This window comes from Lithobates pipiens, unplaced genomic scaffold, assembly GCF_037356315.1.
Source record: "Lithobates pipiens isolate NorthernLeopardFrog02 unplaced genomic scaffold, aLitPip1_a1.2 Scaffold_13, whole genome shotgun sequence".
NCBI lineage: Eukaryota > Metazoa > Chordata > Amphibia > Anura > Ranidae > Lithobates > Lithobates pipiens.
The window spans coordinates 470,294,774-470,321,966 of NW_027507718.1; the positions used below are offsets into that span (position 1 = coordinate 470,294,774).

Consider the following 27,193-nt stretch of genomic DNA (forward strand, 5'->3'; position numbering starts at 1 on the left):
AAAACAGTAGGCGAAAAGGGTGGAGGGACATACATATTAACCACTATATATCTTTGAGACCATAATGTAAAAACTAATACCACAAATTTACCATGGGGATCAATACATATCTCTTCAAGAAGACATGGAAAAATTTTATGCACTAGAACCAAAACCTCTCTGGCAAATGTGGAGTAAGTGGCATGGATGCCCTTTTGTATCCAATGTTTTTTTAACATCAGGATTTTACTGCCTATGAGGTGAGTCTCTTGTAAAAGGATAAGTTGGGGTGAGTGGGATTTCAGGTATGGAAACAAAGGGGCTCTTTTGAACTTGGAGTTGAGGCCCCTGACGTTCCATGATAGCACAGTAATGGAGTTAAGGGGTAGCCATAATAACAACATAACCATGGTGGGTCAGGATACAGAAATAGGAATATCAGAGAGCAACTCATAAGCAGTACAATCAGCGTAAAGCTGCACCAAAAATTGTTAGCACTTAAACAGGTAAAAAGTGAAGGAAAAAAAAACATAACTCACACATGAACAACCCAAGCACAATGTGCTTATCCTACCATTACCCAGTGCCCTCCAAAAACGCATGAAGGAAGTCCAGAAATAGTGGAGACCAGAAAAAAAAAACAATCTCAGCTGCTTTACTAGAAACCAAAACTAAAGAAAAACACGTCTGGTGTGCAGTGTTCACTCAAAACCTAACCAAACGGCGGGGGGGGGGGTTTCAACTGTATTTCCGAGTATCAGCTGTTCTGTTGTTGCCGCAAAGAACCTAATCCAGTTCCCTGGAGAAAAACAAGAACCAAAGGGTAAGGCACACACCAGGTGGTAGAGCAAGTAAGGGTAGTCATAAGGAGTTTAGTTGACTCTGGAACACGGTTTGCAGCAGACGGCAAACAAGGAGAATTCTCAATTGATAGCTGGAATTGGATCTCAGATAGCTTTAAGGGACAGCATCCAGCCAGTCGCACTCTTCTCTTGGGGTGTCAAAGAAATTCACAGCACCATTATGCTGCACTCTGAGCCTACTGGGGTAAAGCATACTGTATTGCAGGCCTTTCTCCCTCAACTGCTTCCAAATATCAGTAAAAGCTCTGTCTTCTCTGTGTTTCTGCTGAAAAATCAGGGAACATCATCAGTCTCACATTCTCGTATCGTAATTCAGGATCTTTCCTGGCTTCTGACAGTATGTTGTCCCTATCTTAGTAGTTCAGGGCGGAGGAGGTGCACCAGGTGTACGATTACCCATAGGAACCCAATGAACTCACTCCATGACATAAGTTGGAGTTTGATCTTCTAAAGTCAGTAGCTGTTTAAAGAACCGTTTGGCGAATGCTGTGATCTTAGAGCCTTCAGTCCCTTCAGGGAGCCCCACCACCCACACATTATTTCTCTGCTGCCGATCTTCTGCGTCATCTGCCCTGTTTTGCAATGCCCTTACCATTTCCTGCAGTTTGGGTAACTGGGCTGCATGTGAGATGGTGGAGTCCTCCACATCAGAGATGCGATCCTCTGCAATTGACAATCGGCCCCTCATTTTATCAAGGTCATGGCAGATGAGCGTGCATTCTGATGCCAGGTGGTCAATTCTGCTCATTAGTCCTGCCTTGTTGGCAGTTATAGCCTCCAGTATGGGCTTGGTAATGGCTTCTGCGCCAGCCTCAGTGGTGGAAGGGGGCATAGCTCTTTTATGTAAAAAATGTGCATACCTCTCCTGTCAATTTGCCCTATGCATGCAAGGTGAAAGCATCTCTCCAAGGGCAGGAGCTCAGTTTTTATTGCTGTCTGTAACCCCGTTATGGAGATTCGCCCTCTTTATTTGTTCTGTTTACCATTATCATCCAAAGTGAAAGAAAGTCCCCAGATCTAGTGTCCCCAATGGAAAATTTACGGTCAATTAAGGTTCCGTGGACAACCCAAAATTTGAGATTTTCTTTCACTTTCAATAAGGCTATAGGACAGGAAGTGAAGGGAAGTGTGCCCAATGGCACACAGATGGCAAAAAACTGACAGGGTCATGACCCTCTCTTACTCTTTTGTTTTGGTCTGTCTAGTAAGGTTCGCAACTGTATTTCCGAGTATCAACTGTTCTGTTGTTGCCGCAAAGAACCTCCATGGGAGACTCCGCAAATCAGACAGGCAAATGTTAACAGGGCCCCATCCCTTAGATCAGGGAGGGTCTAATCCAGTTCCCCGGAGAAAAACAAGAACCAAAAGGTAAGACACACACCAGCTGGTAGAGCAACTAAGGGTAGTTATAAGGAGCTTAGTTGACTCTGCAACACGGTTTGCAGCAGACAGCAAACAAGGAGAATTCTCAATTGATAGCCATAATTGGATCTCAGATAGCTTTAAGGGAAAGCATCCAGCCAGTCGCACACTTCTCTTGGGGTGCCAAAGAAATTCACAGCACCATTATGCTGCACTCTGAGCCTGCTGGGGTAAAGCATACTGTATTGCAGACCTTTCTCCCTCAATCTGCAGTCGGTCGTCCGAGTAAACAGCTTTACGAGCCAGGGACCTGTAGGTATGGAAGCCAGGGGGACCACGTTTTCTCGAAAAGAGGTTGTTTGTTGCACAGAACGCTCACTATTTTTCTGTGCAACGTGATCCAAGTTAGTTTTTATTTCATCAATGCTATGTATATAATAGGGCTTTTCAAAGCTGACACAATGCCAATTTTGTCCACGAAGAAAATAAAAATAAAATAAAAAGTCTGAGTATGTCTAGGAGTATTTTCCACTGGTTTATTTGGTAGGACGATACTAGCGTCTTAAACCGCTTCCCGACCGGCGCACAATGATGTACGTCGGCAGAATGGCATGGGCAGGCAAATTGGCGTACAGGTACATCCATTTAAAATTGCCACCATGCCATCGTGTGCTCGCCACCGGCGATGCGCACATGCCGGTCGGTAACCCCCGTGAGTCTGGTCCCGGGTCCTGCAGACTCGATCGCCACGGGGATACCTGCGATCATCTCACGGGGAAGCTGAACGGGGAGATGCTGAAGTAAACAGCATCTCCCCGTTCTGCCTAGCAACAAGTGATACTGATCTCTACTCCCTGTAATTGGAGCAGAGATCAGTGTTCACTAACACACGGCCACGCTCCCCACAGTTAGTAACACGCCCCTAGGACACACTTAACCCCTACACTGCCACCCCCTAGTTAACCCCTTCACTGACAGTGTCATTTAGGCTGGGTTCACACTGCTGCGGTGATGAGATCGGATGTGATTCGCACCGCACTGCAGTGCAAATCACATCCGATCTCTGTGCGATGCGAGTTCAGCCATACAGATAGTATGGCTGAATTTGCATCACATTCGGCTCAAACTCGCACAGGACCCTTTTTTGGTCCGCAGCCGAATCGGATCACATGGGTGTTCACACCATGCAATCCGATTCCTGTCCGAGTTTGCAGATCGCACTGCGATATGCGAACTGATCTGGGGGTGTCATTAACTTTTCACTTACACTCCCAGCAGTTCGCATAGGGCAGTGTGAACTGCCGCCGGGAGACATGCGATGCGGGAACCCGCAGCGGATTCGCAGCGTTCCCGCATTGCAGCAGTGTGAACCCAGCCTTACACAGGAATCAGTGCATTTGTATAGCACTGATAACTGTATAAATAACAATGGTGCCAAAAATGTCCAATGTGTCCGCCATAATGTCGCAGTCACAATAAAAATTGCAGATTGCCATCATTACTAGTAAAAAAAAAAAATTATTAATAAAAATGCCATAAAACTATCCCCTATTTTGTAAACGCTATAAACTTTGCGCAAACCAATCAATAATCACTTTACCAAAAATATGTAGAAGAATAGGTATCGGCCTAAACTGCGGAAAAAAAAAATGTTTTATTTATTTCTGGGGGGTATTTATTATAGCAAAAAGTAAAAAATCTAAAAGTTTCAAAATTGTCGCTGTTTTTTTTTGTTTATAGCGTAAAAAATAAAAACTGCAGGGGTGATAAAATACCACCAAACGAAAAGCTCTGGGGAAAAAGGGACGTCAATTTTGTTTGGGAGCCACGTTGCACGACCACTTAATTGTCAGTTAAAGCAACGCAGTGCTGAATCACAAAAAGTGGTCTGGTCTTAAGCCAGCAAAATGGTCCGGTCTGAAAGTGGTTAACAATATTGACCATTGTGATCGAGAATATGAATGAGTGAACCCTCATCCATGAGAGACGAACCTTGGGGCATGTCCACCATACATGCAGCGGTGAACTCACCTGTCCGCAACCCCTGAAGCAGGAGGCCGAGGTTCCTGGATACATTTTGGTACCACCTGGCATATACAGTAAAACCTTGGTTTGAGAGCGTTTTGCATGACAAACAAAATTTTTAATACATTTTGACTTGATATACAAGCAATGTCTTGATATACAAGTAGCCTCATGTCACAACTGAGTAAATCCTGTAAATACACAGTTAGATCCCGCTACACGGGGAGGTACTAGAGCTGAGCCAGATGCGAGGAGGCTTTATGGGAGGGTGTTGTGGTTAAAAACTGTGGACAGTGCATCCCTAGACCATGCATTCCGTACAGAGGATTCACTGCACTCTGTACATAGCGCATGCCTGAACTCTGCACTCTGTACATACTGCAGTCCTCAACTTTGCACCATGTAGTGCACTCCTGAACTCTGCACATAGTGTAATCAGTGGTGGCTGGTTTTAGTTCTATTCAAGTTCCAAAGTTGGGGAATGATATGTACTGTGTACATATCAATGTCATTATATCGTGCTGCGTTGGGTTCCAAAGTAGTCCGTACAACTTAGAATGTGAGAAGTTACTATGGTGCACGTCACACATCTGCGCGGTCACGTGACTCTAGTAAACACTCCATGGTAGCCATGGAGCTGCGAAGGCTTTACCATCAAATCCGGAAGTTCGTCACGTGGCCGGCCAGAGCGTACTCTGTCTGTTTCACTTCACTTCCGGTCCTGGTGGAGAACCCACGTGTGTGCTGGGAGGTCCAGGGCTGACATGGGGAAGAATAACAAGAAGGGGAAGAAGCCCCGAGCTGCAGGAGCTGCTGCAGGTAAGGTGGAGAAAGCTCGCAGCGAGGTCCGGGACAACCCTTTCGAAGTGAAGGTGAACAAGCAGAAGTTCAATGTGCTGGGCAGGAAGAGCAAGCATGATGTGGGACTGCCGGGGGTGTCCAAGTCTAAAGCCCTCAAGAAGGTGAGCCTGATGGAACTGATCTTATATTGTATGCTTATATATATATATATATATATATATATGAGTATGGAATGGTTTTAATACATACAATAATTATATGTATTGCCACCTCCTCAGCATCCATGCGTGTCTATGCGTGCTGCTCTTATCACAGATGCCAACCAATCATAGGTATCTGAAACGTAGGTGCAACAGTGGGCTGGACACGTCATTGCACTCCAGTAGTGTGAATGGGGTCTAAGAGATGAATGGATGGAGAAAGTAAAATGTATTTGTTTAGTGGAGATGGGATAGGCTTCCCCAAAGAGATGGGTTTTCAGGGATCAACTAAAGGAGGACAGAGTAGAATATAGCTGGATAGATTGGGTTAGGGAGTTCCAGAGGATGGTAGTGGCCCTGAGGAAGTCCTGGAGGTGACTAGGGAAGAGCACAGCAGGTCTTGGGAGGGGTTAAGAGGACGGTTTGTGTGATATTTTGAGATGAGGTTGTCGATCTAGCTGGGGGCAGAATTGTAAATGTTGTTTGTATTTTGAATGTTAAACATTAGGCTATCAGGAGCCAGCATAGGGATGTGCAGCAAGGGGCAGTAGACACCCTGCAGTTGGTAAGTAGACATCAGTTCAGGTGTGTTCAGATCCTAGTCTGAGTGATGCTGCCAGGGAGCTGTCACTGTACTTGGCCAATCATAAGCGGTTGACGTATTCCCTGCCATGCAGCCTCAGATATAAACACCACACATATTCTGCTTATGATTGCCCAAATACTGCAACAGCTTCCTGGAGGGATCACTCAGTTTCAGATTAGGTTTAGAACACGCCTGAGGTCATCCCTATTGGTAAGGTTAAAGGAGGAGCCTCTAGTAGGGATGAGCTCCGGCATGTTCGCAAACTCCACGTGCAGAGCCCACCAGGAAGTCGGCGCTGCACTAATCACAGGCAATGAGACATTGCCCCGATGCGCGGCTGCAGAGATCGGGAAATGTCTCACTGCCTGTGATTATCGCAGCACTGCGCCAACTTCCTGACAGGCTCTGCACGTGGACCATGCAAACACACCTGAGCTCATCTCTAGCCATGCATCATCTGCTGACTTCTGTTGTTTAGTCATGTCAGTCATTCCATTTCTCCATTTTAGTTTCTAGTTCTATTCTTCTCCACCATGGAGTCTCATGCCTCCTCCCTCCTTCTCCTCCAAGCTGGCTTTGCCCACTCCTGTTATGTTGAATATAAATTCTATGAAGGTGAGTGTGGCAGATATGTACAGTTCACGTTCCCTGAGAATATAAACTTCGATATGTACAGTAAGCCGAAAGATCATCTTTTGGGTGGACTGATCCTTTGAGGGCCACCTGAGATTCTGTGTGTGTGGCTGCATGACTGTGAGCTGCCATGATGGCAGACTCTAACATAGGGTTTAGTGTTCCTTGTAAAGCACTGTGACATTTACCAGTGCTATCTAGTAATTGTAACATGAATAAAATAAATGGAAATGTTTATTGTATTGTAGCGCAAGGAAACCCTCCTGAAAGAATACCAGCAGAGGGGGAAGTCAAGGATGTTTATGGATAAGCGATTTGGAGAATATGACACCAAACTCACTCCGGAGGATAAGATGATGAAGAGATTTGCATTGGAGCGACAGGTAAGAGGAGATGATGGAGAAATGTTTTTTGGGGATTTCATGGAGAGTTACGTAGTAGATTAGAGGACTCGAAAGGTGTTGCACAAGAACATCTCTAAGTAAAGTCATCAGTGGACTTCAAAGCCCCATAGGAAGCACTGTAAGGATCTGTGCCAACAGACTAATGCAGTTTGCTTTTAGAATTATTCTGATGTGGTGCAAACATGAGATAAAACCTTTATTTCTGACATTGTTTGGTTATTATGTGGTAAACAAAAGCATTCTGAGAGTGTCTACTCCCCACTGGACTATGCTTTCTGAATGCACCTAGGCCTTTTCTCTATATCTAAGAGAGATATGTCATTGGAAGTATACACATGCACATTTTAGTTATTTATAACTTTAAACAGACAACCAGGAAACAATGCTTACATGATACAGTACAGGTAGTTTGCATTTGGTGAAGTTAGATCCATTCCATGCAGACAAGTACATTTTAACTTCAAGATATTAAAGGGCACTAACTATTGGGCACTAACTATTGGGCATATAGAGAGATGAGACAGTAACATAGAAGTGGTGGGCCCTAAGTGAGAAGATGAGACGAAAGGTGCGTAATGGGACCCAGATTCCCTAAAGACCACCGCAATGTGAATAAATGGTAGTGTGTGACTCGTTGTACGTCGGAGTCAGTTTCTTTAACGCACCATAATGGGTCTAGGTATATAAAGAATAAGGGGGATTCAGTACAAGCCAATATAGAGAAATGAATTCATGGAGTATCAGTACCCTTAACACTCATAACACATTAACCCCTTCACGCTGACGTAACACATATGAGGCCTCACAGAAGTAGGGCTTTTTTTTGGTGGGGCTGCATATATCCGTATCTCCCTTTGTGCTGGTAGCACACTCCCAGCACAGAGACTGTGGTCTCACCGAAGGCCCCGTATTAACGATCGGGACTTGGATGTTCCAATTGCAGGTCACCTGATCCCTGTAGTAGCCTCTGATTGGCTACCACAGTAACCAGTCACTGTGAAGCCCACACTGTGTTTTTTTTTTTTTTTTTTTTTTTTTTAATGTGACAGGAGAGGAAAGATACAATTTATCTTGATCTTTCCTTGCAGAAAGGAAGAAGGAACATATTTTCTCTTTTTGTAAAAATGTTTTAAAATATATAAGAAAAAATACCTAGATCAGTGTTTGAGCTAGGTCAGTGCCAAGGTTAGTGTTTGGGCCAAAGGTCAGGATCACTATATTTTTTGGACAGGAATTTTTTTTTTTTTTAAATTAGCATCATTTGTGTTTTTGTAGGATAAAAATGAGCACTGTTGCTTCTGGGCTGTACTACAGATACAAACAACAAATAACATACACATGTGGTATCACTGCGATACCAGGAGAATTTATTTTAGGTTGTCCTTTGGTGGTAGGTTAATAAATATACAGCTACATTTAAAAAAAAAAATAAAATTTTATACTATTTTGGGCATGTTTTCCCTTGATGATGATAATAGTAATAATAAAAAAGTATATATTAGATCTTTAACTGTTTAGTACCAAATAATAAATGCTCAATTTGTCGTAAAAAAAAAAAATCAAGGTATAATCCACCTGGATGCACAAAGTAGTTGTGATGGTATGTAGAGTTTTACTAACACTTGTCAAATTTGCAAAATTGTTCTTAAAGCATTTAGATTTGTTTTACCCTTAGGCATGAAGGGGTTAAATGGTTAAAAAAAAAAATTATGGAGATTTATGGGGGAGGTCTTATGGAGTCTACCATTGCTAACTTCTCTGTTTTTATGCTGATCTGAAAACTTGTTCTCTAATGCCGCATACACACGAACGGACTTTCCGTCAGACTAGGTCCGACGGAATCGGTCCGTCGGACAATCCGATCGTGTGTGGGCTAATCCGATCATTTTTCATAAAAAAAAAAAAAAAAAATCAGACGGACCTAGAAATAGAACATGTTTCAAATCTGTCCGACTGACTTAATTCCTATCGGTAAAACCATTCATCTGTATGCTTGTCCAACGGACCAAATACGACGCAAGGGAAGCTATTGGCTACTGGCTATTGAACCTCCTTTTTTAGTCCAGTCTTATGCCATCACATTCAAAACGAACGGACTTAGTCCGTTCGTGTGTGGCCAAGTCCATTCGTTCGGATGTCTGTCGGAACTCCACCAGGAAGACCGTCTGACCTTTTCTGCCGGAAAGTCCGGTCGTATGTTTGCGGCATTAGGGTCAGCATAGCAGCGAGACATCCATAATTTTTAGTCTTGATCAGCAGGCGCGTTATTTTTTTCACAATAGAATTGCCTGGAGTGTAAGGTTGCTATTGGATCAACATTTCTCATTTTCATATTTATTCATTATTGTGGACATGTTTTATTTCTTATAGAGAAATGTTGAAAAGAAGAATGTATACAACCTGAATGAAGAGGAGGAATTGACTCACTATGGACAGTCTCTGGCTTTGCTGGAAAAGCTGAATGACCCTGTGGATAGTGACAGTGATACAGATGAACAGGGGGCGCTATCCGGTGAGTAATGACACTGAAAGATTGAAGGAGCCCATCTATGAATGACTATTTATTGTGCACTCGGAGAGGTTTTTTGTCACATCTGTGTTTCTTAACCTTGCCTTCACCCTAACCCCATCCAACCATCCACTGACTAATTCCCAACACAAATATCAAATGTGTATAGCGGCCCACCATTTGCATTTATTATAAGTAATGGGTATCTAATTTGGGATATTCTAAATTGCCAGTGGCTTTTTCAGCAGTTTTATTAAAATCAATCTGTTTAGAAAAAAATGAAATTAAAGGAGCTTAAGAATTACCTTTTTAGTGGCTTTACCAGCTCTTTCTCCTGAAATGTGTGGACTGTATCTGATGCTCGTAACCAATGTTTCTTTTCTTCATATCCCTTTTTTCATATTACAGCTGCACTGACAGCTTCTCATTTTGGTGGAGGAGGGCTTCTCAGGAGGAAAGGGCCCTCTGAACAAATAGGAGAGGAGCAAGAAAAACCAAAAACCCGTAAAGAGCTAATTGAGGAGCTGATCGCTAAATCAAAATCTGAGAAGGTGTGTGCTGTTTGAAGTGGAATACATTTGTTTCACATTAAATTTTATTTAAAAAAAAAGCTGTACTTTATTCCTTAATTGCTTAATTTACCAAAAAAAAAGTTAAAGTGGAGGGCCACCCTGAAAAAAGAAAATACATTAAAAATGAGAAAAAAAATCATTAAAAAAAAATTTTTTTTTTTTTTTTTTTTTTTTTTTTTTACTTACCAGAAATGCCTGTTGCTAGGCACATCATCCTTATCTGCCTCTTCCTCCTCCGCGGAGATCGTCTTTCTTCTCTCCTCCGTGTGGCGTCTTCTAGGTAATGGGTCGCGCTGTGTTCTGGGAACTGTGTGTCCCAGAACACAGCGCTGTGTGTCCCCCGTGGGACTTGCTGAATGTTGATTTCAAAGGTCTCTCCTTGGTTACCTGCAGCTGGTTCCCACTTAGGTGCAGAGGGTTTCCCACTTTGCTGGAGGGGTTTTCCACTTAGGTGCAGAAGGTTCCCGCTACGTTGCTGAGGGTTACCCACTATGTTGCTAGGGTTTCCCACTTGTTTTCTAGGAGCTCCCACCTGTTGTCTCTCTTACTCCCTCTTGCTCATTACTCAAAGATCAGTCCAGGGTATTTGGGTTTTTGTATTTTATTTGGAACGTGGATGGGAGAAGGGATGAGTGGGATACTCCAACTAGAACTATTCACATTAGATGAGGACAACTCTCACTTGGCCTCACTGGGTTATCTGTGGAAGCAGACACACTGCTTGAACCATACAGCCACATGTATGGAAGGGTTAAGTCTTCTTGCTCTCACTAGCCGCAGACTTGATGCACTACTTTATCTTCAGGGGACACTCTAGCATCCCCTTTACTGACACCCATCCACTGATTCTTCTAGATGAAGGGGGTGGCCCTCACTCGACAGGCCCCAAAGATACAGATCTGTACTCACAGTAGGCAGAATCGGATCCTTCCTGGTGTCTCCCTTCCAGTCAGCTCTGCAGGACCTCTGGGTTCAGCTTCTCTCTCTCTAGGCCCCTGCAACCACCTAGGGCTGCACAACCGCCTCCACTGAGGAGAGGGCAATCGCTCCTCTTGCTCCTGGGCTCTGTTCTCTGGCTCAACTACCCCTGAGCACATGTACTCTGAGCTTTTATACAGTATCTCACAATGCAATGCAGCACTTATCTTCTGCCAGTTGCCAGGGTTGTAACAAAGCCAGTGTCTCCCTATTGGACCAGTGGGGGACAGTCAGGACAAGCTGAGCTGCACCTGAGTACAATGAGAAGACCTAACCAATAGATCCTGCCCCCTGGTAGGCCAAGAGCACTCCGTTTTACCTGGCCATCTTCCTGGTAAGCAGACCAAAAACTATACTCTCTTCTAGCACCTACCTAGGTGCTACCTGTGAACCAAAAACAAATGTGCAAAGTTCATATATGATCCCAAAAGGAGAATTCCCAGGAAAGTATTTAGGAAATCTTCTTGGAATTATTATTCTGGTCACTGTAGAAGACACCAGGTGCAATCCTTCACCATTCACCCCAAACTAACTCACCAGAAATAACGGCTGGTCATGTTATAAACCAGCAAATGCACTCCATATCAAACTCAAAGGAGTTACTCTCCACACTGCTGTTTCTGATGTAACCTCTCATATAATCACACATTCGGGCAAAACACGACCATACGTGGAGTTAGGAAAGGAGGAAGGAAAGTCTTTATAGAGCAAAACCGTTTAAAATTTCTATTATTAAAAGCATTCAGAACACTCATATTTCATAAGTGCCATCCCGACACTAGGGTAACAATGCAGGTAATTGTGTGCCTATCGCCTCCGGCTGTAATCCCAAAGCCGTGGTGCGATTCAGGTGTGCGCGTTGCTTGTCAGGTTGCAGAAGATCGCCCTGCTGCTAAGCTTCATTGTCAGTAAAGATCTATGGGGGTAGAAGAATCAAATCCTGCCTTTCTTCCTAAAAAAAAAAAAAAGAGGAAATTCTTTCTTTGATGTTTTGTTTTATTTTGTGTTGTTTTTAATATTTTCTGTTTTAACAGAGAGAGAGGCAAAGTCAGAGAGAGAAGGCCATGGTGCTGACAGAAAAACTAGACAGTGACTGGAAAGCTATACAGACATTACTTGCTCACAAGACTCCAAAATCTGAGAGGAAGGCCGAACCAGAAAAACCAAAGGTGAGCTGTGGTGTAAAAGATGGTACTGCAGTGACACTTGGCAGGATAGATGTCAATCCAGGTGTAGAAAGATTATTCTGCATGTGGCGGTCCTTCATGAAGTAATTTTTGCTCCCAGCAGTATCCACAAGTTCATATAAGGCTCTAAACGTGCAGATGTAATAGGTAGGTATAACCAGATCTGATTAATGTTGGCTCCGTTCAGCTAATCTTTTTCTACTACTGATTTTAACATGTCTTCTTTGGCACTGTCTGTGTGGAGGTAGACATCTTAGAAGAGAAGAAGGCTTTGCTGGTGGCAGCTCTGACGTTCAGAAGTGCAGGTTGGAGAGTTTGGGGTTTGGGCAGAGATGACAAAAGTGTCACTTTAGGCACAATGCATACTTCATGTCACCTGACGGGCAGAAGTGGATAGTTGCCCAGTTTTCGTGCTGGATAATCTACATTACATTATCATCTTATTTATGCCTATTACATCTACTCTCTTCACTTTTATATGAAATTTATATTGCCAGAACTAGAAAATAGTCATTTGTATTTTTGTCATAGGAAATTGTAAAGCATTGTTTTTGTTTTTGTTTTTTTGTATTTTTTTTTTTATTTTAACATTTTACATAATATTTTGTTCTAACTATTTATATGTTGGGTGTATTGGATTTCTCATTTCACAGCCTGATGACTATGACAAGATTGTACGAGAGCTTGGATTTGAGATGAAGGCTCAGCCCTCAGACAGAATGAAATCAGAAGAGGAGATTGCTAAGGATGAACAGGAGAGACTACAGAAACTAGAGGTATGGTAATTGTGGTACCCCCTGCTTACCTGTAAAGTCTTGGATTCCAGTTCTAAAAGATGGCATGTTCACTCAGACCTATGACTGCTGGCAAATTGATGCCATGCTTATACAAGCTGACCTATAAGTATGAAATGTCCATAGAAATTTGACAAAATTTGGTCAGCTTGGATAGATGCTCAGGGACTGGTATCCCAGCAGGAGGTTGATTAGATTCCTTTGCCTCCCCCCCCTAAAGTGTTATAATCAACCATATCTTCCTGTTAATGCCGGACCTATTATGTGTGGGTTTCTTCATGTTTTAATTGGTCTTTCTTTTTGAGTCTAGCCTGTGAACATCCGTTAGGCTTCTCTGTGACTACCTTTTTGTTGCACAATAGCTGCTGCTGTTTTTTGTTGATGCGGTGCTCTTGATTAGGTAGCTGTTCTACCTAGATTTTATGTCCTGACTAACTATATGGTATATCAAACAGATGGTACAGCGCTCTAACGAAAATAAAATAATTTCTAACGTATTAAAATGAATTAAAAGTCCAAGATAGCGTATGTGTCAAAAAATCCACGTGAGAAATCTTCAGTGGTGTACAGTCAGATCATGCATAAAGTGAGTTAGTGCCGGGAAGGGGGGGGGGGGGGGATCGACACCAATGGTAGAATTGGCTGCTCACCTCATCGTATGGACCCTTTAAATTACAGAGGGTCACATGCACTTAATATCGACGAATGCTTATCAACTCGTCCAATTGCTGTATTCCTCCTCACAGATAATATCCGACCGGTTCACAATCGAAGATACAGCTTTCTCCCACTCAGAGTCAAATCAGCTGACAAGTTCGTGAAGTAGCCACATTGGATAGTTGTATGGCAGTAGTCACATTTCCTCAAACTGGAATTGGCTTCAATGTTTCCATTCCCCAAAGGGCCTCCAGCTCAGTTCAGAAGTGGATTACTGAACTGCCTTACACTGTATAACTGGATTTGATCTTGTTGGTTGGTTGTTTAACTGATTTATACTTTTAATTGCAGGCTGAGAGGCTACGCCGAATGCGAGGGGAGGATAGTAAGTCTAAGAAGAAGTCCAAACACATCTCTGCAGATGATTTAATGGATGGGTTCATATTGGATAAAGATGATCGCCTCATGCTTTCTTATAAGGTAAGCTTTAATAAATGTGTGCTTAGCCTATGTAGTGACCAGTAGGTATATTTAAAGAGCAGGTCTCTATACTAAATGTATGTTTATACAATGGAACAACTTATGGCGCATCCATGCTTAGAACCTCTTCCCAATGACTAAAAAAAACATTTGTTTTGCAATTTTTTATGTACACAGGAGACTTTTTCTATAATGTTGATGGCTTATTAATTTTCTTAGATCAGTTTCCTTACTGTTTTTAGGAAATCATTGTTTAACATTGTGTGCACCCAGGATACAGAACTCAAAGAGCATTATGGTTGTTCTAAAGAGAGAGCACCATTGGAGCTGTTTTTATTAGAACATCTTCTCTTTAGGCAGAACTTCAAAACCTGGCAGCTAGGTATAGTCACTAGTCTGACTTTTTTATTTTTCGGTGTACATTTTGGCTTGGACTTTGGTGCTCTGTAAAACTGTGTGGTTGAAGGCATACCCTCCAGCCATAGCCTCTAATATACTCACTATGCACTCAGGCCTTCCCCTGTTACATTGCAAGAGCTGTAATGTGGGCATAATGAAATTTATTCTTATAATCTTGCTGTCATTTGAAGTAAGATTATTATCTCTTCATCCTAGGGTGCATTACACACAGCGATCTAAAGTTTCTGAAGTGGCTATAGTTCAGCTGCCACATTAACAAAAAATATATATATAGCCTAGAGGTGCCTGTGCATACTTGTAGCAGCTTTACTTGCTTTCTTTAACCCTTATTCTGGACTGTTCTGAACTTGCCTGTCCCTATCTACCATACATTGCATTTTGGCCAGGGAGGCAGCCTGTGATGGCCCAATTGCAGTCTGGGGATGCGGAAGGTTGGACTTTTTCATTTTTGCACCTTGTGAAGATTTATGAGGAGTTTGTATTTATTGTTCATTAGTCATCTCGTTGCACTATACTGTTCACATTGTTGAAGGATTTATATGGATTAATACAGGGCTCGACAAACCCCAGGCGCCAGGTCGCCAATGCGACCAGAAATCGCAACCTGGCGCCTAAGCTGCCACCAGCCCACTCACTATTGATGCCCCAGACATGCAGTGCAGGAACACTGACTGCCGTCGTCCTCCCTCCTCCACACTCAGCGGCGCCGCGCTAAGTGTGTGAAACTGACAAGCAACGGAGAGAGGAGGATCTATCAGATTTCAGCTTGATGTCGGGGTGGGTGGGACCCGGCAGCTATCGAACACCAGCCAATTCCGACATTAAGCCCAATTCTGACAGCTCCTCTGTTACATTTCAGTAACAGAGTGCTCTGTGTGAAACCTACCCGTGCCACCGCCAATTGGTGCCAACCAGTGCCACCGCCAATCAATACCACCTGCAACCACCAACCAGTGCCACCTGCCAGTGACAATCAGTGCCACCTGCCACTACTAATCAGTGCCACCGTCAGTCAGTGCCACCTGCCAGTGCCGAGTGTCACCGCAAATCACTGCCATCTGCCACCGCTAATCAGTGCCACCTGCCACCACCTACCAGTGCCACCTGCCACCACTAATCAGTGCCACCTGCCAGTGCCACCGCCAATTAGTGCCAACCAGTGCCATCTGCCAACACCAACCAGTGCCACTGCCAATCAGTGCCATCTGCCAGTGATAACTAGTGCCTCTGTTACATTTCAGTAACAGAGTGCTCTGTGTGAAACCTACCCGTGCCACCGCCAATTGGTGCCAACCAGTGCCACCGCCAATCAATACCACCTGCAACCACCAACCAGTGCCACCTGCCAGTGACAATCAGTGCCACCTGCCACTACTAATCAGTGCCACCGTCAGTCAGTGCCACCTGCCAGTGCCGAGTGTCACCGCAAATCACTGCCATCTGCCACCGCTAATCAGTGCCACCTGCCACCACCTACCAGTGCCACCTGCCACCACTAATCAGTGCCACCTGCCAGTGCCACCGCCAATTAGTGCCAACCAGTGCCATCTGCCAACACCAACCAGTGCCACTGCCAATCAGTGCCATCTGCCAGTGATAACTAGTGCCACTGCCAACCAGGGCCACCTGCCACTTCCAAACAAGTGCCACCTGCCAATCAGTGCCAATAGTGCCACCTGCCACCACCTACCAGTGCCACCTGCCAATCAGTGCCACCACCAGTGCCAATAGTGCCACCTGCCAGTTTCAAACCAGTGTCACCTGCCAATCCCAACCAGTGTCACCTGCCAGTTCCACGTGCCTGCCAGTGGCAACCAGTGCCACCACCAGTCAGTGCCATCTGCCAGTGACAACTAGTGCCACCGCCAACCAGGGCCACCTGCCACCACCAACCAGGGCCACCTGCCACCGCCTACCAGGGCCACCTGCCACCGCCAACCAGGGCCACCTGCCACTTCTAAACCAGTGCCACCGCCAGTGCTAATAGTGCCACCTGCCAGTTCCAAACCAGTGTCACCTGCCAGTGCCATCTGACAGTTCCACATGCCTGCCAGTGCCAGCCAGTGCCACCTGCCAGCCTTACTCTTTCTGGTCAGCCCATAACCCTGATGTAACAGCGTTTCATTGGAGTTATTGACTGGGTGCTCCATTGTGAGTTAGGGATAGGGGGTGAAAATGAGTGGCCTTACCCCGGGAGCTGACAATCCATACCACTCTAAAAAAAAAAAAAAAAAAAAAAAGAACTGGCTCCTAAATTCAAAGCAAATTTGTCAACCCCTGGATTAATAACATCTTTTATATATTTATATTTTATCTTTTGAGGTAGCACCACACCTTTTTTATTTTAAGTATTAATTCGCAAAAGTTATAACGTCTACAAAATAGGGGATAGATTTATGGCATTTTTATTTATTTTTTACTAGTAATGGCAGTGATTAGCGATTTTTAGCGGTACTGCAACATTGTGGCGGACAGATCAGACACCTACCTGACGGGGTGGGGTGTTTTTTTTTTTTTTTTTTTTTTTTTTTTTTTGGGGAACCAATGACATTATTACAGTGATCAGTGCTAAAAAAATATGTCCTGACATTTGTACTAATGGCACTGGCAGGGAAGGGGTTAACAGGGGCGATCAAGTGGTTAATTGTATTCCCTCTGTGTGTTTCTAACTGTGTGGGGGGGTGGGCTGCCTTGAACAACACACAGATCCGTCTTCCTACATAGCAGAAAGACCGGATCTGTGGGTTATATAAGGACTGGGTACCCTTTCAGTTGTAGGGTCCACTTCCTTGGACCTGTACAGCACCCTGCAGGAAAGATTTAGCTCTGTGGTGTCCAGGATTCCCCTATGCAGGGTCCAGTGCCCCAAAGGTTGCATTACAGGCAAAACCTTGCAGAATCCTTGGGTCTTCTTTGTGGAGCTCGGGTACCATTTATTTCCAATGGCTCCGATCAGTCAATCCCTTGATTCATTTAAGAACCGTTTTTTCGAACTAAAGACCTGGAACTCTAGAGGGCTCAAACAAACGTGCCCATCCAGCTTGCAGAGATTGGTAAAAAACTGAAGTAATTCCTGTATGGGGGGGGGGGGGTTATATAGGGTAGGACTTCCTGTCTAAGACTTTGTCTACCAGTGTCCATTTACCTAGAGATGGCGTATGACCCAGTAGGTAATGACTGTTGGTCTAACTTTGTGTCCTGTGATGTATTCAAAGAAAAAGATTTTACAAGTAAGTATGGTGGAAAAAAATTCTTTTATTTTTTTATTTTATTTTTTTTAACCACTTTGGTTGATACAGGTACTAACCCTCCTGACTTTACTTGCCTTAATACATCTGTGCCAGGTTGATTTGGATAGATTAAGGCATGGGTCTTCAAACTATGGCCCTCCAGTTGTTCAAAAACTACAATTCCCATCATGCTTAGTCATGTCTGTGAATGTCAGAGTTTTACAATGCCTCGTGGGATGTGTAGCTTCACAACAACTGGAGGGCCGAAATGCCTCATGGGATGTTTTGTTTCTCAACAGCTTGGAGGACCTTAGTTTGAGGATCCCTGGATTAAGATGTGATAACTATCGGTGTCAGTTTTTTTTTTTTTTTTTATCATTCGTAGGATGGAAAGATGAATCTACCAGAGTCAGAGGAGGCTGATGAAAAAAATGGAGACATGAATAAAAAGGAGGAGGAAGAACCTGTTACAGGGGATGAGGGTAGTGAGGCTGATGAAGATGCAGCAGATGGAAGTGAAGAGGAGGAGGAGGATGATGATGGAAATGAAGAGGAAGATGAAGGCAGTGATGCTTCAGATAATTATTCAGACTTGGAATCTCATGCAGATAGTGCTGAGGATGAGGAAGAAGTAAATCCAAAAAAAAAAGAAAAACCCAAGGAAAAGAAAGCCATGGAGGCAAAATCTGAATTACCATTTACTTTTGATGGTAAGTCCCTATGTAATGAGGGCTTGGCACAACTGTAGTTAATGTATTGTAACTACATGCTGATGAGGTTTAATATTTTCTTAAAGGGAGCATAGAAGGGATTAAGCCTCTTGCCTAGGAGGCAGGGCATAACATTTCCTATAACCATAGTCTTTTATTTTATTTTTAGTGCCCTGCCTAGGACATGAGGCAGAGCCTCAACTATCCATGTGCAATATCTTTTACTATGTGTCTTACTTTTCTGTGGCCCTTAAAATGTACATAGTTATATTTTTCTCTTCACTGTCAAAGGCACAGATGGTTTCAATTCTGGTGAATTTCTTGAGAGTAGAAGATAACCTTTAGGAAATGTAGTAGTAAATGTAGTAAATGTCTTAAGGTTGAATAAATATCTTTTACTTTTCTGTTTCTTATGCCAGCCATAGACGGTTCAAATCTTGGCCGGTTCAGCAGGAACAGGCTGAGATTCAAATTGTGTTTGGGCAGGCTAAATGTACCAATTTAGGTACAACCAGCTTGACGGATTTTACTAGCGATTATCGGTAGTGGCTAGCCCGCACCTCTCCCCTAACTTATGACTATAGTGTACCCATCTTCTGATGACTTCTTCCAGCAGGATAATGCACCATGTCACAAAGCTCAGATCATCTCACCACTGGTTTCTTGAGCTTGACAATGAGGTCTCTGTACTCCAATGGAAAATTGAAAATAAGCTTTGGCGCTAAAACCCTGTGTTTGTGCAACTCTGTGCATGCAAATAAGTGCTTTTAAATATAACCGTGCTAGCAAAATATTGCTTATTTATATCTATATACGGTGCTGGTGCTGCCTAACCATACAGTGCTACATATATATATATATATATATATATATATATATATATATATATATATATATATATATATATATATATATATATATATATATTCTCTACTACATTTATAGGTATCACATACATAAAAATTCAAAATGAACAAAAAATTAAACAGAAAATTGCAATTGTGCAAAATTACTGTGTAAAAGTGCAAATCAACAGTCCTGTAAAATATCGTGCAACAACCTGTGCAAGAATACAAAAAATTGCAAAAAATGTCCCAAAGAGCGTCCTTCAATATAAGAAAAGATTTTTTTCAAATCGCATTCAGAAGTTGCTGAAAAATCGCATATTGCAGTGTTTCTAGGGATGGTGGTAGAATAAAGTGACCAGTGCAAGGAAGGCAATATAGAAGAAAAAACACTCCTCCCCGGTGCGCCACTCAGTGCTGTGGAGATATGTTTGCGCTCACCAGATCAAACACCCTCATAGGGTTAACCGAGCCTTCACAGTATAAGCCACTGTGCTGCTGTTTAGACTCTGCTGCTGGTGCGCTGGGGGAATGTTCGCCCTTCACTTCCAAGTATGCTCCGTGGTTAAATGCATAAGGGAGGAGAGAAAAGTATATCCATAGTGCAAAAAAGTTTTTTTATACCATCTTTATTCCATCATAAAAAAATTACTCACAAAGTGTTAAAATTCGATCGCGTTTATAACAAACTCCGCCGGCCGTTGTTATTGTTGACAATGGGAAGGTGCACGTCCTTATATTGAAGAAAAATCTTTTCTTATATTGAAAAATCTTTTCTTATATATAAAAAAAATTGTTTCTTATATTAAAAAAAAATCTTTTCTTATTTTGAAGGATGCTCTTTGGGACATTTTTTGCACAATTTTTTGTATTCTTGCACAGGTTGTTGCACGATATTTTACAGGACTGTTCATTTGCACTTTTACACAGTAATTTTGCACAATTGCAATTTTTTGTTTGATTTTTTGTTCATTTTGAATTTTTATGTATGTGATGCCTATAAATTTAGTAGAGAATATATATGTAGCACTGTATGGTAAGGCAGCACCAGCACTGTATATAGATATAAATAAGCAATATTTTGCTAGCACGGTTATATTTAAAGCACTTATTTGCATGCACAGAGTTGCACAAACACAGGGTTTTAGCGCCAAAGCTTATTTTCAATTTTCTATCTTTCACCTCCTCCTTTATTTAAGGGTGGAGGATCTAGGCATAGGCAGCTCCAACCCTTTAAGAATTTCCTTAGTAATTTCTTTCCTCTTTAAGCATTCACTTTATTTTTAAGAAATTAGTCCATAGCGCAACTTTATTTATTTATTCTGTACTCCAATGGCCTTCACAGTCGCCAGATCTCAATCCAATAGAGCACCTTTGGTATGTGGTGGAATGGGAGATTTGCATCATGGATGTGCAACCGACAAACTTGCAGCAACTGCGTGATGCTATCATATAAATATGGACCAAAATATCTGAGAAATGTTTACAACACCTTGCTGAATCTATGTCATGAAGAATTAAGGCTTTTCTGAAGGGAAAAGGGGGTCCAACCCAGTACTAGCTAGGTGTACCTAATAAAGTGGCCGGTGAGTGTATTTACCTATTTTCAGGTCGCTCCGGTCAAGTGATCTCCTGGGTGTCATCCAGCGGTGGCTGCAGGGAAAAGGAAAGAATGCTCCAACAATGCCTAATAAAGCCTGGAGTCATAATGTCACCCATAGGCCTCCGCTGTTGGCATTCCCTTCTCTCCCCTGAAGCAATACTGACTGACACAGGAAAGCCAGATCAAGTGACCGGAACGGCCTAAAAATAGGTAAGCATATGTGTCGTTCTTGTATAGGTTACTTGTCCTGTGTGTTAGGAAGGGTCGGGGATAGTTTTAGGGCTAGTTAGGTTAGTAAGCTGGAATTCCACTTTAATAAACAATCTGCATTTTGGTATTGGTTTATAGCCTGACATTTAATGTTTTAAGAATCATCTACATCCTCCCAAATTAATCACTTGGGTTCTAGCTGGCTTTGAGCTGTCATTTTCCATGGCAGGCCTGAGCCAGATTGGTTGCTTTAGGACCTAACAGACAGTTTTTATTTCGCAAGTTGGTAAGTGAGGCTTTTCGTTCTTGGTCTCTATAATGTAACCTGCAGGGAATAATATCTTGGTGAAATTCAGTGTCTACATTTCTTAGTTATTGGTTTATCTCTTTGTGTTTTATGGCATTGTCAGTTCCCGAGTCCCAGGAGAGTTTCCAATCTCTGCTGAGAGAGAAGACCACAGAACAGCAGATCATCATCCTGGAGAGGATTCAGAAGTGTAACCACCCGAGCTTGGCAGAGGGGAATAAGGCCAAGCTAGAAGTAAGTCCTATTGGCCAATTGTAGATCTTCTAAGAATTTTTCCCCCTCTGTATGTGGGCATTGTTGGCACCACAGCAGTCCATAATGGGGAAAAGTACCATAGATGTGACCCTTCATTTAATAAGTAATGGCGAGCAGGGATCATCAGACAGTTGAATTATGATATATCACAGCCCATTTCATGTGTTAATCCATGCAAGCATGGTTAGTTGATTTTTTTTTTTTTTCTCCAGACCTTTGTAGTTAAGAATTCTCATAAGCATGCATGCATAACTAAATAAAATATAATTACAGACAAAAATTTTCTAAAGGCCAAAACTTTTTATTTTTTTATTTTTGTGAATAGTGTAGGGGAATGTGTTTAAACCCTGGCAGGTTTTATTTTATTTTTCATATTTTTACTATTTGTGCCTGATTCTAGATGTTTCCCCTCATTTCCCATCCGGTAGACACAACAGGTAATCACTAAAGCAAGTTAGTGATTGTAAACAAACAATCACTTTGTAAAAAAAAAAAAAAAAACACTTTCAGTTTAAAATAGAAATAAAAGGCAAAACTTTTTTGTATAGATATAAAAACATACCTCTTCCCCCCCCCCCCTTTTTTTTTTTTTTTTTTTTTTATTTTTTTAAATCGGTGATCACTTTCCCTCTGTTCTCAGCTGCATAAGAGCTGGGGGGAGGAAAAGCAGCGGCACTCTGAGCTTCCCAGTGAATGACTGCAGCAGGGTTGTGTCAGGACAAATCTGATCTTTAGAGTAGAGCAGGCTGAATTCCCAGCATAGCTAGAGAACTGGCCACAGTGCGCTCTCCTGCTTAGCGTGGTCCGTTTTTAATAGGAAAGCAGAGGGAGTGGCAGGAACACCAGGGATTTCACATAAAGGAAGCAATACAAAGAGAACAGGATACTTTCACATACAAGTACATGGTACAGCAGGCACATATCAGGAATATGAAATGTTGGGGTAACAAACACTTTAAATCCCCTTTTACTTAGTTGTCATTGAAACAAGCATCCCATTGGAAGATTTCCACACTTGTCTGGTTACAACTCAAAATTATGACCTTCCCGGACACTATAAAAAATAGAGGGAATCCCCCAGTGGGGACACAGACAAAAATAAAAACCTGGCTGAGGATTTAACCTTTTCCCATAATTAAGTTAAAAATTTTGGATATACTATACCATTTGTGGTGGAAGACCTCTGCAGTATAAGCCTTGCCTACAGGAGGCTGGACACCAAGCAAAAAGTTGTTCCTTCTCTATGGTTATATGCTTTACCACAGACTGATAGGATATTTACATTTAGATGATCTCCTTCATATGTATATATCTAAGCCCCCATTCACATTGGAGCAACTTATGTGATTTGACAGGTAAAATCGCATCACATGTCGCAGCCTATTGCTGGCAATTGCTCTGTTTGTACCAATTTTAAAAATTTGTTCCTGCGCTACTCTTGACAATTTCAGGTGCGACTTGCATAGACATGTCTTCCAAGTCTCACCTGAATTTGCACTGAAATGCGGCTTTGAAATCCGTGTTATTTCAGATGACGTTGCAGGATTTCAAAGCTGCAATCGATGTGAACGGGTGCTAAAAGTATTACAGTTCCCCTTTAGAGAATCACTGTGTCCTATAACTAGCCTGGTAGTTTGTAGACAGTCTGGAGCGTTGCCTTTCTCCAACTTTTGCTCTGTATTGCTGAATTGATTGCTGATCTATAATATTTTTATTTGTGTGCAACGTTTTTTTTTTATTTTTTTTTTTTTTTTATAGAAATTGTTTGGTTTCCTCTTGGACTATATCATTGAGTTGGCTGAGCAAGAAACACCGGATCTGAAAACAGTTGACAAACTGATTCTGTAAGTAATTTCTTAGCAGGTCGCAGTAGTTTTGTACATATTTTCTTTCTTTATCATAGTCAGCAAAAAAAAAAATATATATATATATATATATATATATATATATATATATATATATATATATATATATATATATATATATATATATATATATATATAAAATAAAATAAAATAATTTATCGGCCAGGTAATTAGGAAAAAAATGCATCTGCAATATTTTATTCGACCAGCAGTTAGAGCTGTCACTCTCTTTTGTATTTTAAATTATCATGTTTAGTATAAAATTGTTGATTTCAAGTAAGAGTTATTCAATTTGGAATTGAAAGCAACTCTGCCAGTACACCCAAAGATAGAGTAAAGCCAACGTTTTAAAAGAAGATGGCCTATTTTCTACCTTTCCAGTGGCCTGCACTTTAAATCTCATCTGTACTGATTATCTCCAGCTGCTGCAAGTAGTAAACACTCCTAGGTGTGTGGAAGACTTGCAACCTTACCTTGCATTGTGGATCTTCATTCCAGCTTTGATGTTGGTACAGGCTGGTGAGAAGAACCACAGCACATGGCAGGGGGGCAGATATAGTACATCCAGAAGTGACAGATAACAGAGGCAGTTGGAGACATGCAGCGTGGCAGTGTTTTAACACACAGGCCATTGGAAAGGTCTCATTGTTTTAGAGGGTGGTTTTACTTTGCTATCCTTGCATGTACTGACAATGTCCCAGTAACACACACACAGGAATGTCTTCTCTCTATTACTTATCCTTTATCACACAGCTGACACAGATGTTTCGATAAAAGCAACTATGTTTGAATGGGAGTAAAGCTTGACACACACAAGTTTTTTTTTCTTTTTCTCTCCGCATTTTACAAAAACTTGTAGAAAAAAAAAATGACATGTTCAAAAGACTCACTATGCCTCTTAGAATATATGTTGGGGTGTTTACTTTACAAAATGGGGTCATTTTTGGGTGTTTCCATTGTCCGGGTGCTCCAGGGCCTTCAAAAGTGTAAGAGGTAGTCTAGAAATTAGATGTGTAAATGTCCCTAGAACACCTATATGTGGCCAGGCTGTGAAAAGTCTCACACTCAGTAATTGCCATACACATACAGAATGTGTTTTGGTGTGTAATTTGTGATATGCATATGCTGTGTGTGAGAAATAACTTGTTATGACAATTTTTTTTTTTTTTTTTTTTTTTTTTTTTTTACAAAATTTTCGGTCTTTTTTTCATTTATAGCGCAAAAAATAAACCCAGTGGTGACCAAATACCACCAAAAGAATGTGCTATTTGTGTGAAAGAAAGGACACACATTTCATATGGGTACAATGTTGCATAACTAACTGTCATTCAAAGTATGAGCGCACTAACGGTTGAAAATTAGTCTGGTTAGAAAGGAGGTTTAAGTTCCCAGTGGGCAAGTGGTTAAATAAAGCCTATGAATTTTGTATCATCTTTTTGGCTGCTTAGCAGTTATAAATCCTGTTATAAATCCTGTGTGCACATGCTTTTACCAAGACCACCTAAGAAGACGACCTTTTTTTTTTTTTTTTAGAAAGCCTTATGTTGTTGTGGAGTGTCTTGTTCAGAAAATTCAGCTCTCCAAGATCTCTATTTCCACAACAATATTTAAGAAGTTACAGTATTAAAACTGAACTCCAAGCAAGGAAAAAACCTCCCTCGCAGGGGGGCTTCCCCAGACTTCAAGATTAATTGCTTGTTTAGGTCTAGGGGACTGTAAAAAGCATTTTTACTTAACTGATCTTCTGCAGGTTCTTTCCAGGCTGTAAAACCGGACATACATGGATCAAAATTTGTCTGGTTCAATAGGGACTGGTCAAATTTCAATCCATGTATGGGCACTGTAGTTGTATAGACATCGATCTAACAATCCACTTCTGTACAACCTCCCTGTTGGATTTTTCCTGCCAGTGTATTCCGATGGCGAGGAAGCCTTCCTACTGTCAGAAAACAATAGCTCAGCAGGAAGGATTCCCCCATCCACCTTGAATGTGTGGATGGAGGAATCAGGTTTATTCTTTTCGTCAACCCTCTGGTTGAACGGAAAAAAAAAAAGACTAATATATGGGCTGCTTCAGACCGATTTCCGCAAGATTCACCCCCTATGCTCCAGCAGTCTAAGGTCCTCTGGTGTCATCAGGCTCGTTGCAGAGCCCCGCATTGAACAGGGAGGATGCTGATGGACAGTCCACTGCTGGAAGATAGAGAAGAGAGGGGGAGCTCCCAGGGGAGTATAGTAAGTAAAACTGCTTTTTGCGGCCCTGTAGACATAAATATTTCATCTTTGCACTGTGAATGCAGTAGTTTCTTTGCCTGGACATGGGCTTGTGAAAAGAGTAGAGTGTAAATTTGAAAGAAGAATTCTGTGCACCATCTTGGCTAAGAGAAACCAGCAGTGAAGCCTTGCGACTTCACAGCCAATTTTCTACTGTGCATGCATGAATCGTGCTTCGCTTTGTGAATGGGTCGGCTGCAGCTGGAAAGAGAGGGGCTGAATTTCTGGCTCAGTTCCCCACAACAGAAGTGGGAGCGTGAACCTGTCAAAACTAGGTACCCGCTCCCTCCTCCCACCTCCCTCCCAAAAGGTGCCAAATGTGGCAGCGGGGGGGGGGGGGCAAACAAGCAGAGCTTCCCCTTTTGGGTGGAGCTCCGCTTTAATCAGCTGAATATTTCTGCCATTACAAACCATAGAAACCTTTTTGTTTAAATTTAAGTCCTCTATTAATTGCTCACCCCTAAACTTGTAGTTATTACTGTTTTTTATAAAAGCAATATTATTGGGCATGAGTTGTCAGCTCTGCTTGTCTGTGACGCTGGTAGGGGAGAGCATGAAAGTCATAGTGAGAGAACTAGCAAAAAATAGACACAAAATTAGAGACATCCTATAATTTTCCCTCTGCAGGTTTCTGGTTCCTAAAAATTATCATGATATTTAGGCCCCTTTCACGCATGCGGACCATAAGTTTCTGTATTTCATCCGCAAACGGATGGATGAAATACGGACATACATGCATCCCTATGGGATAGCGGGTGTCTACGGATATTCATCCGCAGACACCCGATATCGTCCGCCTCCGCTATTGTCCGATTCTGCAGACTGAGGAAAATCCTATTTTTCTATCCGTCTGCAGAGCGGATCGGATGAACACGGACAGACGGTCCGTGCTCATCCGATCCCCCATAGAGGAGAACGGAGAGATGACAGGGCGGTCCCTGCACAGTGTGCTGGGACCGCCCTGTTATCCGCCGGCTCAGCGGGGACAACGGAGCGATCCCCGCTGAGCAAGCGGGTCATCAGGGGGCGGATCATTACTGATCGATCCCGTGTGAAAGGGGCCTTACTATTTAACCACTGAAATCGTAGCAGAAACATTTTAAAATAAAAAATAAGTTGCTCTAAAATCTTCCAGAAGGATGTGATTTTCTGAAGTGTCATTGTTTGAAACATTTTTCTTTTCTTTCTTGTGGCAGGCCCCTATACAGCTTGTGCCAGATGTTCCCAGAAACGGCAGCGGAGTGTGTGAGAGAGGCCCTGCGGGATATCGCTCATACTTTGGATGAAGCAATAGAATCTAAAGGCCGGGCTGCATTCCCCGCTTTACATGTAGTATGTAGTGTCAACAATTCTTTATTATGATGTAGCACTGTACAGGGTGTGATTGTGCCCCATACAAACAGTGTAGCCACTTATATCATTCTACATTGGCCTTTAAAATGCA

General features: G+C 42.3%; 1 protein-coding gene across 1 annotated transcript in view; it reads left to right on the plus strand.

Moving 5' to 3' along the window:
* The first annotated feature begins 4,922 nt into the window (after nucleotides 1-4,922).
* Nucleotides 4,923-27,193, plus strand: part of NOP14 (NOP14 nucleolar protein) — a 45,227-nt gene continuing 22,956 nt past the window's right edge. The window contains exons 1-11 of the mRNA XM_077477878.1: nucleotides 4,923-5,191; nucleotides 6,698-6,832; nucleotides 9,224-9,365; nucleotides 9,771-9,913; nucleotides 11,947-12,081; nucleotides 12,753-12,875; nucleotides 13,902-14,030; nucleotides 18,066-18,390; nucleotides 21,459-21,589; nucleotides 23,369-23,454; nucleotides 26,946-27,081. Of these exons, the coding sequence (XP_077334004.1) occupies nucleotides 4,994-5,191; nucleotides 6,698-6,832; nucleotides 9,224-9,365; nucleotides 9,771-9,913; nucleotides 11,947-12,081; nucleotides 12,753-12,875; nucleotides 13,902-14,030; nucleotides 18,066-18,390; nucleotides 21,459-21,589; nucleotides 23,369-23,454; nucleotides 26,946-27,081 (1,683 nt within the window). The 5' untranslated portion in view covers nucleotides 4,923-4,993. The remainder of the gene's footprint in view (nucleotides 5,192-6,697; nucleotides 6,833-9,223; nucleotides 9,366-9,770; nucleotides 9,914-11,946; nucleotides 12,082-12,752; nucleotides 12,876-13,901; nucleotides 14,031-18,065; nucleotides 18,391-21,458; nucleotides 21,590-23,368; nucleotides 23,455-26,945; nucleotides 27,082-27,193) is intronic.